Source organism: Amphiprion ocellaris, chromosome 3, assembly GCF_022539595.1.
Source record: "Amphiprion ocellaris isolate individual 3 ecotype Okinawa chromosome 3, ASM2253959v1, whole genome shotgun sequence".
NCBI lineage: Eukaryota > Metazoa > Chordata > Actinopteri > Pomacentridae > Amphiprion > Amphiprion ocellaris.
In genome coordinates this window covers 13,337,014-13,347,817 of record NC_072768.1, presented here as the reverse complement: position 1 = coordinate 13,347,817, position 10,804 = coordinate 13,337,014, and the positions used below count along the sequence as shown (strand labels likewise).

General features: G+C 39.9%; 2 protein-coding genes and 1 long non-coding RNA gene across 3 annotated transcripts; 1 reads left to right on the top strand and 2 right to left on the bottom strand.

The window, feature by feature from the left end:
- Positions 1-1,074: 1,074 nt before the first annotated feature.
- Positions 1,075-2,290, bottom strand: LOC129348542 (uncharacterized). The gene is made up of 2 exons (XR_008601119.1): positions 2,151-2,290; positions 1,075-1,755 (listed from the first exon to the last, which is right to left on the bottom strand). It is a non-coding gene; the product is annotated as an uncharacterized LOC129348542 (long non-coding RNA).
- gatd1 (glutamine amidotransferase class 1 domain containing 1) lies at positions 2,160-5,158 on the top strand. The gene is made up of 7 exons (XM_023290655.3): positions 2,160-2,304; positions 2,455-2,531; positions 3,783-3,888; positions 3,978-4,085; positions 4,162-4,253; positions 4,336-4,429; positions 4,523-5,158. The coding sequence occupies exons 1-7, from the start codon at positions 2,256-2,258 to the stop codon at positions 4,636-4,638; spliced, it is 642 nt and encodes a 213-aa protein (XP_023146423.2). The 5' UTR covers positions 2,160-2,255; the 3' UTR covers positions 4,639-5,158.
- chid1 (chitinase domain containing 1) lies at positions 4,666-10,761 on the bottom strand. Its single transcript, XM_023290654.3, has 12 exons — positions 10,371-10,761; positions 10,039-10,182; positions 8,566-8,698; positions 8,409-8,453; positions 8,199-8,305; positions 8,047-8,108; positions 7,861-7,950; positions 7,664-7,765; positions 7,391-7,540; positions 5,728-5,808; positions 5,585-5,627; positions 4,666-5,490 (listed from the first exon to the last, which is right to left on the bottom strand). The coding sequence occupies exons 1-12, from the start codon at positions 10,473-10,475 to the stop codon at positions 5,392-5,394; spliced, it is 1,161 nt and encodes a 386-aa protein (XP_023146422.1). The 5' UTR covers positions 10,476-10,761; the 3' UTR covers positions 4,666-5,391.
- Positions 10,762-10,804: the final 43 nt, after the last annotated feature.

The window sequence follows — 10,804 nt, the reverse complement described above, 5'->3', positions numbered from 1 at the left end:
ACACCGACAAAACTCCTGGAACAAAAACCTACTAACGCAAATGAAAACGTCAACACGCTGTGTCATAGTTTACGTTTGCTAAACTATACGGGAAAACCATGAAATCCTCTTCAAAAGTCAACTATCGTGTATTTTAAGTTGTGTTTACTGATGAGGTGCGTCCTGGTTTGTCACATGACCAACTGGTGACGCAGAGTCAGCTGACCACAGAGAGGAAGTTTAGGCGGTTAAAAAGTTGATATTTTTGTCATATTTTATATTTATATTTAACTGTTTCTTTGTCAAACATTCGTGTAAAAATATTTATTAAAAACAATGAATCAACACATGTATTAATTCAGTAATCCTGTTCCAGCCCGTTCCTCTCCTTCTTCCTCCTGTTCTCTCTGTATCTATCTGTTTTGATCTGTCTGTTTTTGGCTCCCTCTGTCTGTCTGTCACCTCCCTCATGTCTCTCTCTCTCCCTGTCACTCCCCCTCGTGCTCTCCCTGTTTCACCTGCCTGCATTCTGCTACCTGCTGATTACTGAGTGATTAATGAGTGTCAGCTGCAGTAATCAGCTAACTCAGGACACCTGTTCACAATCACCTCTTGCAATATGAAGCTCAGCTCATTCAGTCACACCTGGCTGGATCACAAAGACACGTCTTCACATAGACTCTGTTCCCTAAATGGACTCTGCTTCCCTGCTCCTGGATTTCCCCACTTGGACTCTGTCACCTGGATTTCTCCCAATTCTTGTTTTTGCTTCATGTCTACCTCAATCATATATGGACTCTCTTTTTCCCCAAACCTGCCTCCCCAATCTTGTTAGTACCCCTTCTGGTTAGTTTAGTTGGTTCTGTATTAGTTTTTGTGGATTTCCTCCCTTTTGTTTATTGTGAACATTTTGTAGAGAGTTGATTGTGGTTTCCCTCTTAATCCAGTTTTGCCTTTTTGCATTGTGACTCTTGTTTAGTTTAAATAAAGCCCTTCCCACTATTCTTCCTGTCTACTGACATTTCCTCTATACATAAAAAAGTTTATCAGAGGATGAAACGGACATAAAAACACATCAGCATTACCCCTCAGCAGCCTATTTAACCATTTATTTTCAATTATGTACTAATAAAATACCAAATAAATGAACATTATTCTAATTAGGTATATTTCTATACATTTCCAACATGCCACTGAGAATGTGAACATCAAAAGAGCTTCGTATATGCTAAAAAATCAACTGTGGGCTGAGTTTTACATGATTAACCTGCACAGAAATGACAGAAAACTGCACATTAAAACCACAATGCAGTAAAATCCATGTTCAACTTCAACTTCAGCTTTATTGTCACTCAGCAGTGTACGTAGCACACAGTTAAACGAAATGGCGTTTCTCACATCCATTCACAGTGCAGAAATGAGGGTAATACTATAAAAACTTAAGAATAAATATAAGGTAAAAATAAATGTAAGATCATTTAAAAAGACTAAACTAGATTTAAAAAAAGAAACAAAAGCACAAGCATACATCAGACACAATCATACTTGCTAGTGGGGTGATACTGAGTGAGATTAATGTGACTGGGGTATGGGGGTGATGGGTGCAGGTCTACGTGTTGTAGCCGCAGGGTGTTCAACAGTCTGACTGCCTGTGGGTAGAAGCTACTGCAGAACCTTGATGTGTGGGTTCTGATGCTGTGCGGTGTCTTTCCTGATGGAAGGGCAGCAAACAGTCCATGTGAGGGGTGGGAGGGGTCCTTCATGATGGAGGTGGCCCTGCATAATGAAAAAGTGCAAAATTTTGTTCCATCTCTATGTACTTCAATGGCCTGTCACTCAATATTTATGATATGACGGTACATTTTTGCATAGCTTATGCTTATTTAATATGCTAAAGTTATTGTACACAATCAAATGATCCTGAAGGTGTCAGGTGAGAGGCACTGATTGATTTTTCATTGAAAGGCCTTCATTGTTTATTTAGTTTTGTATGTATCGCACAGCCTTAGCTAAAAGTAGAATTTTAAAATGAATATAGAATATACAGTTTCTTTGTTGGGATGCAAATAAAAGGTGCTTCGCATTTATTATTTCCACTCCTTCCCCCCCCCCCCCCCCCCCCCCCCCCCCCCCCCCCCCCCAGAGGTTTTTGACTTTTATGCTGAAATTACCTGGGCGGAGGTTGTTGTCAGCTGACTACTTCTTCCTCGTCTATTTCTTTTGCGTCGTTTCTTCCACAAATATTGCCCTAATAATTTCAAGCACAGGTCAATGAAATGTCTGCGAAACCAACCTGTTTAATAGTGGCGAGTGCTTCTCCTCAAGGTGGGTTCGTTAGTTTGTAGTTTAAATAAGTTTTGTATCAGTGACAGTCCAGTTGTTGTTAAAGCTCGAACAGCATCACCTGCTACAGCTAGCTAAGCAGATGTACATCGTGCTCTTTTAAAGCGTTAAAATTATGTTTTGTTCATTCAGGGGTGTCAGCAAAATCTTTCCATCAGTCCTTCAATCTCTGCAGCTCAGCGTTTAACCTCCAGACAGCCACACCTGGGGTAAGACTATCTGAAAGCTAGCAGCTAGTTAGCTTCAACTTCCCTCTGTGACCTCAGCACGTCACTGCGTCAGGCGGTTACGCACCGGTGTCCATGGCAACTGCATAGGAAAAGGATAAAAGATTTTTTTTTCTTTCAACATATTTTCCTAAAGCTATTATTAAAATACCTTTGAATTTATGAGTGTCTGAAATCCAGCCCGCTGTCTTAAAAGTTGAGCTGTTCTCTGACGAATACCTTTTACTGAAAGTACAAACCTTTAAAATGTAGCATCTCGATCTGTCAACACAAAGGGAGTAGAATATTCAGACAAGTTCAAGGGAAAAAATGTAATTATCTCCTCCAGAATAGTATAAAATATATAAATGAGACATTACATAAACAAAAAACTTAACAATGTGTTGTAGACATAAGCCCAAAAAACATTCAGTCCCCTACATCACTCTAAAGCCCGTTTTCACTGTATATGTATTACAGCTGCTTGAAAGCAAATAAGTACTAGAAATGTCTTTCTTTAAATCATAGTTGTTGCCTTTATATTGCTCATTTTATAAAGCCAACAGCACAAAATGTAGAGATAAATGGACAATGAAGTTGACTGAATAATAATAATAATAAAATACTCATATTGTGACTGTTATTGAGAGATTGCAGTGTAAGTCACAATTTTATTGCATGTCTTTTTCATCTAAAAAAAAGAAGAAGTAAAAATGATGATGAATCTTAATGCTGTCTGCACCAAAGAAGCTTCCTCCCTTGTGAATGTGATTTATAGGTCAGGGGCATCGCCGCATCACATTGCTTCATTTAAAACAGTATGCTGGGACTCAATTTACCTTCATCAAAACATTGCAGCTTTTATGATTTGGATAGTGCACCTGCCCATACTGGGATTTTTGATAATATTCTAAACAATTGTTCAGCCCGAATACAAATCCCCATTACTCAGGAGTATTTCCAATATGTGAGGAATATGCCAAAGAATGCAGTATAGTGAAGCTATGTTTTTAGAAACATTACTGGAGTACCTCTCAATAAGTAAGAATACACTATAATAAACACTGGATTCTTCATGGGTAAACATTTGATCATTCTGGCTAGACTGCAGATATTACGGAGAGACATTTTAAGATGCAACCAAATTCTTAAAAACAGTTTTCCCCCGGTCAAGTCAACACAATGTCACCTCAACTCTTAATATTAGGTGTTATTCTGCAGCCAGTCGGTACTCAGTGTCTCTTTGAATTGCAGGGGAAGCCAATAGACTTCATTGGAGTAGATGAAAGTACAGCTAGATGGGTACAAGACTTCAATGTGAAACCCTACGCAACACCAGCCAAACTTGAATCTATAGATGGTGAGATTATTCATTTCATGGTAATCGGCTGTTCTTGCATCTCCTGATGGTCGGACTCTGCTCATTTATGTCATTTTGACCCTTCCAAGGTGCCCGATACCAGGCGCTGCTCATCCCGGACTGTCCTGGAGCGCTGAACGACCTGGCACACAGCGGCTCTCTGCACCGCATTCTCACACAATTCATCTCACAACAAAGTGAGTCTGGTGCTAATTTTAAAATCTGCATGCCTTTTCTGACAGCGTGATACATGCCGTTTTTCTCTCTGCCCAGAGCCTGTGTGTGCAGTGGGACAGGGAGTGTCAGCGCTGTGTTGTGCCACTGAAGGACAGAGGTGGATTTTCAGCGGCTACAGCTTAACAGGGGTGAGTGTTCTTAGGACACACAAGTCGAATGTGCAATAATGTATTTATCTAGTTCCCATGTTTTCACTGTTTGTCTTAACAGCCGTCAGTGTTTGAACTGGTGCGGAGGCCTGACTTTGCCAACCTGCCCTTGATTGTAGAAGACTTTGTAAAAGACAGTGGTGGATCATACACAGGTGAGCTGACCTGTAGAGCACAGACACTAAATTAATAGATAATGCTTTCCCATCGTTTCTAAAACCAGCTCATTTTAACTCTGTGTTTTCCAGCAAGTCAAGAAGACGCCCTGCACATAGTCGTAGACAGACACCTAATAACTGGACAGAATATGCAGTCAACCTCACTTGCTGTAAATAATCTAATCCTGCTTTGTACTGCCAAGTAATAAAAAAAAGACACCTGGAGCACTCAATTTCAACAGCTTAGTTGTCCCACATTTATATTCATGTAAGTAAACAAACACTTATCTTGAACAAATACTGGAAGATGCTGGGTCAGAGCAGATGTTTGGCAAAGCTGCAAATACAACTTCATTACTTGTCAATGTGAATATAAAACGAATAAAAGCCACACAGTTTAATGTCTTGATTTGAATATTAGAAAAATGAGCAGACTGTTTCCAGGAGCAGATGTATTCTTGATGATGGATGAATCTTTTCAACGAGCACAGCTGGTTCCAGGAGCAGAGATGATTTCTAGCTTAGTACTGAACAGATGCTGCAGGTGTCTGTGGCACACAAGCTCTGACGTCCTCCGAACACGAACAAACCCCTTCATTTAAAATTTATACACATTGATGACGATCATGCACCTTTTTGTTGCTGAATGCAGATGTGCTACTGCACTCTGATTGAACTGTACATGTTTTGTTCACAATGAGAAGAAATAAAATGTACTGAAGTACCTATTGTTTGCTCCAAGAACCTTTTAAATCTGTAAACCTGTTTCATACATGAAGACAAGGTTTCTCAACACTCATGACCCTCAAACAAGTTGAGTATTAACTAAACCCCATCCATGGCTCATTTCAGAGTTCATTTTGATTGCTCAGACAGAAAAATAATAACCTGTATACACCACCAAGTTCTGTGAAAAAGAAAAATCCAAGCTCCACAATCTTCACCAACAAGTCCAGCTCTCAGAGAAGATCATAAAAATAATCCAATCCTTGTCCCAATTCCCATAAGGAAATTCCTGTTCCCAGCTCAGTAGCTAAAGAGATCCTCTGGTAGATTGACTGTAAAGCAATTAAAATACTGTTAATCTTAAATCACTGTTAACCGAAAATATAATCGCTGTTATTTTCTCAAACAAAAAGTAAAGAGTTTTACCTTCAGTGACGGATAGTACACCACATGCTTCACTGCATTGTTCCTGACATGAGAGGGAAGGGACAGATGTTGTTAATGGAGGCTCCTGGGAGTTTCAGATTCAAGCCATATGTTGTTGATTCAATGTGTTGCTAAATTAGTACCTTTTGTAGTTGAAATAATGTTCTGCAGAATATTCATCCCACACTAGTTTTGGCCTGTGTTCTCGCAAAATCTCAATGTACCTGCAGGAAATCAGACAAACGTAGAGAGTTAAAAACCCTAAAAACCTCTCAGTCAGCATTTCACAATGACTTCACTCTGCTTCTAATTAGAATATAAAGCTCAGTGTGCTCTTCTAGTCTGAAAAGTTTTTATTAACTCATAGAAAATGTGTTTTCATTGGAAACAGTTGAGGTCACGTATTCGTGTGCAACAATTGGAGTTTAGCAACATTTGAATGAATATCTGGTAACAGCTGTGTGGTTGTTGCCAGATCAGTGTCACTCAAATCTAATCAAACCACACCCCACACAAAAGATGTATTTTTTCCCTCAAACTCTGAATATTGTTTATTTGGTCTGGAATATTTTACTAAAGAATACTTTCAAGGGCAATCCCCTGATTTACAGAGATGCTTCTGACAAAAAAAAGTTTTTGTTGAGTCAGAGACCACTTTGTGAAATCTTATGACAAGTCAAATGAGCATCAGTCAGGTTTGAAAATGAAAAAAAATGATATGTATGGGATGAGAAGAAAGATTACTTGACCAAACATCTGTAGCCTGTTGCTTATCCCTGCTTGAGGCCTGCATCATGGAACTGTATTAAGGATTAGCTGCTGTTTTGGCACTCGACTTTTGACAGGAATTATTGCACATGGAGTAAAAAAAAAACTTTGATTCTTGGTCTCACATAATCAGACCTATCCACAACACTGTGTCATTGCTAGAGGATGGTCTGGTTGTACCTCATTATCAAAAAAAAGGCTTTGTCTTGTTCATATTTTTTTTAAACCAATTACAATCGTTTTGAGCAGTGCAATGCCCAGGAGGCAGCAATGGTGCCCCTGCAAAATATTCAGGGAGGAATCATTGTGGTGGAACACTGGCACACAGAGGCAAGGACTGTCAATGAAGTGGATAATTCACCAAAAGAACCCAGCAGACTTGCCTCATTGCATGATCCAAGTCTTTAGTAAACTTGTCATTTTCAGCGTATAGATTGCTGCTTTGTTGTTCACTGTAGCTAAGGGGATTTTAAAAACAATAACATGCAGAGAGTGGAAGAGGGGAGGAAACTGAGTGAATTCCGCAGTGGAAATGGCAGGTTTATATCCGAAATTTGCATTATGAGTCAGAATACTCTCAACAGTGGAGCACATTTACTGCCTGCTTTTTTTTCATATAAATGTTTTCCTTTTATAGTCCCTTCAAGAATTTTACTGTGGAAGAAAAAAAGTAGTGCCTGTGGCATGTATCCTTAAATGTAACCGAGTTCCAAAATGATCACAGCATCTCTACATGCGTCAGTGATGATGCAAAATGATGATAAGCATCAGAAATCTCAGTTTGCTGACCACTATTAAGTATCCCACTCACTGGATGTTACATAGGAGGTAGTGAAAGAGTGAACAAGAGAGGGATTTTGAATACAGCAGGTATCTATGGGTCTTGCAGCATCAATTTTAATAATTTTCTGTGAATCCAACAATAATGTAGGAGGGTAATGCTGAATTGGTGAAATACTCCCAAAGGATTGAAACGTATGAAACTTTAGCTGCTAAAATGCAGAAAGTATTCCAGCAATAGTCACAGTGTTATCTTACCTTCCCCCAAGGATTGGCTCTGTTCCTTGGCTTGCAAAATCAAGGCCATACAAATTGAGACCAAGTAAGATCTTTTGCCTCCACTGAGGGTTTGGTGCAAGTTGGAGAACACAGTCTCTCACCCAGGGCAGGGGAGAACTCGGGCCTGGTCTGTTAAGAAACAACACACACCTCAGAATATTGTCTGAATCACTGTGAATCTTCTGTAGCTGTGAGTCAACATTTCCATTTCTAGCTGAAACATATGGACGTCCCTTGTACCTGTGGACTCACCTGGAACCGCTGGAGTAGTCGTATGTCATGAGGCTGAATCCATCGACGGCAGGAGCCAACTGCTCAAACTCCTCTCTGCCAAACATACCCGGCTGCCCCGTACTGACAAATATGATAATGACCAAAATTGTTCAGTATCAGTCATACTGATGTTTTTAAGCATTTATAGTTGCAGAATATAAAACAGCTTTATTCACCTTGTCACAGCAGGTGGAATAACAAGAATGCAGTCCAGTCTTTTAGCTTTTAAAATCTCACATATGTGTTTCACCAAATGGACCAGTTCCCTGGAAGGAAAAGGTGGCACATTTGTTTACTAATTTACCCCAGAAAGAAAAAACAAATAGAGTGTTCAATATTGGTCTGGCAATAGAAGAACTCACTTTCTTTTGTTGCCTCCCAGCTGGCTCCACAGCTCCAAGGTGAAGCCATCGAAACCTTCGGTCTGCAAGGCCACAGTATTCACATTAAAGGGACAAAGAACAAACAGAACTTTGTTTCAAGGGAAGTAAAGATAAACACATAACTGTATTACCTTTGCAACATCCACCAGCTCACCTCCCAGCTCCTCAATTTCATCCTCACTTCCCAGCACGCTCATATAATCCTGGTAGGACCAGCCGTCAAATAACAGCCGAGGTACTGAGGGTCAGAAATGAAAAAAATGAAGCAACTGTCTTATCTGACTCCACTTGAACCGACACACATTTATTGTAGGCAGTGAGTGAGGAGGACATCTACTCACCCATCCTGACTTTTTTGTTAGACTTGCGTACAGCTTTGACCCAGCCTGGAAAGACAAAAAGATCATTTTAGTTCATGTACATCAGTCATTTGCGATGACGTTTTAATAAATAAAGTAGAGAATTCCCATTTGGCTGTCATTGAGGTGAATCATCTACCTGGGTCATGATCATGGAGTCCCGTAACATCAAAGGTTTCAGGTCCTCGTCGGCGGAGCTGAAGCCACACTGGAGATACTGATGTTAGTTTGGAGCCAAATGTCTTAGCAATGTCGTAGCCGTGGGAATTCCACTGCAGGAAGGGAAAATGAGGCATTTAATTCAGATACTGAGTCGAAACTAGTGGTTGTCTCATATGGTTTTTGCAGGAGAAATACCAATAATTAGTAATCAAGTGACTGATAACCAATATGTGGAACTGATGTACAGTTGCAGTAATAAAAATTCAATCTTGGTATCAAAATTTACACAAGACATACTCCAACACAAAACTTTGTTGAAATGCCTGAGTTTATTTATATTTAGCATACAGTATAACACAGAAGTGAGTACACCCCTGTGCAGAATCACTTCTTATCTCTTAATAGTTGCATTTCCTCCAAGTTCAACAGCAGAATATTTCCTCTTATGAGCAATCAAAAACAAGTAGTTCTGAAAGAGTACATCAAAAATACAGAGCTCAAAGTAAAAACGCAATGCAACAAAAGTGAATGCATGTTTATTTTAAAGAGAACTTTCCAACGTTCATCTTTCAGTGCCAAAAGGCTATTACTCAATTTAGATAGTGCTGTGGGCAGGACGTTGCTCAAGACCACAGACTGACGACAGAGAGAAGCAGCTGTATCAGTGTCCAAGTAGAGGTTTTTAAAAAAAATATATTTTATTCAGGAATATGTTTTTAAAAATAATGATAATCAGAAAAATGCTGAAATCAGGCCTGATATTTGGCCAGGATGTTAACTGGACGATCCCTAGTCAAAACATACACATAAAATATTAATTTACTGGCTTCTACTGTCATTCTTCTTCTCCACAGCATGCAAGAAATTTTACTTTCCTCCAGCATGAGAGATGGGGGCTTTGGATAAGTTTAAGGATGCAACGACAGTTTACTGTCATCTCAAGCTGTTATTAATGATTCAAAATCATATTATTACTGTTATTAGAAGTAATAGTAATATAGTTTTTAATCATTGCTGTATCAAACCTCAGGAAACAATGAAAAATGCCCACCTCAGTATCTCAGACTCTAAAATGTTCTGCTGCAGTCCGTAACTAACAGATTTTAAATTTAGTGCCACAAATTTAAAAATTTTAAAAAATAAACATCGAATCCATCACAATTGAAAACCTGGAGTTGCATGAATAAATGACAGTTGAATGAAACTATTTCTTATTTTAATATGCAAAAAAAACAAAAACGTGGAGTGAATTTTTGCAGTAAAGGACTGAAACATTAGAAGCCACTTGCTTCATTCAGCAACCTCCGATTCAGGAAACCATGTGACCTTTTCACTGCATTTTGCAGACTGAGCGGAATCGGAACTTGTCCTTTCTAACTGTTGTGATAACAGTGTTATCAAAAGAGAAACAGAGAACGCAGACATGCAGGTGAGTGGATGTCAGACTTACAGGTGTGACATATCCAAGCACTGGACCTTGAAAGGTTCTCTTAATGTGGGCACAGTGTCTCTTTTCCTCCTTCACTATGTCCTTCCACTGCAGGTTTGACACCACCAGGCCTCTGTCCAGCACTGACTGCTCAGCTGGAGATGTCTAAAAACAACAAGAGTAAACAGAAACAGAGCACATTTCAGTGACAGATAACCATAAACCTGACGGGACACATGCAGGATAGGGGTCTCTATCTGATTCAGGACGATTCAGGATAATTCTGGTAAGTCCAGTGACACACCAGGCAATCACGGGAGCCCTGCATGACCACACAGGTGAAGTTTACTCACCTCAGTCTCAGCTTTGTGCGACTTCTTTGCGTCAGTTTTTGAAAGTGTGCCACAGACCAGCCAGCAGCATGACAAGACATGCAGCAGCACCAACGTCGCTCTCATTTCCAGAAAAAAACGACAGTGAAATAAAAGAGCAGTAAAATGAAAAAAAAAATGGTCTCCCTCAGGTGTGCAGGTTTGCAGTATAGTTGCTTCCTTCCTGACTGAGCTGTGGCAGATTGAACAGCAGCATGTCCTCCTCAGCTCCGGCAACACGCACAGCAGCGGCCGACGACGGCCCGGCTCATGCTGCTGCAACTAAAAACCCGAATTAATGGTAAACACCGAATCTCTGGCTGTCGCTCGGTTGCCGTCTGTTTGACTGAAAACTCACACCAACGTGTTTCCGAGCGTCAACGAACCCGGTAACGTCCTCGGTTTTGTGTTTTTCA

Bases quoted from the DNA above. Each gene is read 5' to 3' on its own strand.
- gatd1 (XM_023290655.3), top strand. From the start codon at position 2,256: ATGTCTGCGAAACCAACCTGTTTAATAGTGGCGAGTGCTTCTCCTCAA. The intron at 3,889-3,977 runs GTGAGATTATTC...GACCCTTCCAAG, and splicing joins CAAACTTGAATCTATAGATG to GTGCCCGATACCAGGCGCTG. The intron at 4,086-4,161 runs GTGAGTCTGGTG...CTCTCTGCCCAG, and splicing joins ACAATTCATCTCACAACAAA to AGCCTGTGTGTGCAGTGGGA.
- chid1 (XM_023290654.3), bottom strand. From the start codon at position 10,475: ATGAGAGCGACGTTGGTGCTGCTGCATGTCTTGTCATGCTGCTGGCTG. The intron at 8,306-8,408 runs GTGAGTAGATGT...TCTGACCCTCAG, and splicing joins TAACAAAAAAGTCAGGATGG to TACCTCGGCTGTTATTTGAC. The intron at 7,766-7,860 runs GTGAATAAAGCT...CATATTTGTCAG, and splicing joins ATTCCACCTGCTGTGACAAG to TACGGGGCAGCCGGGTATGT.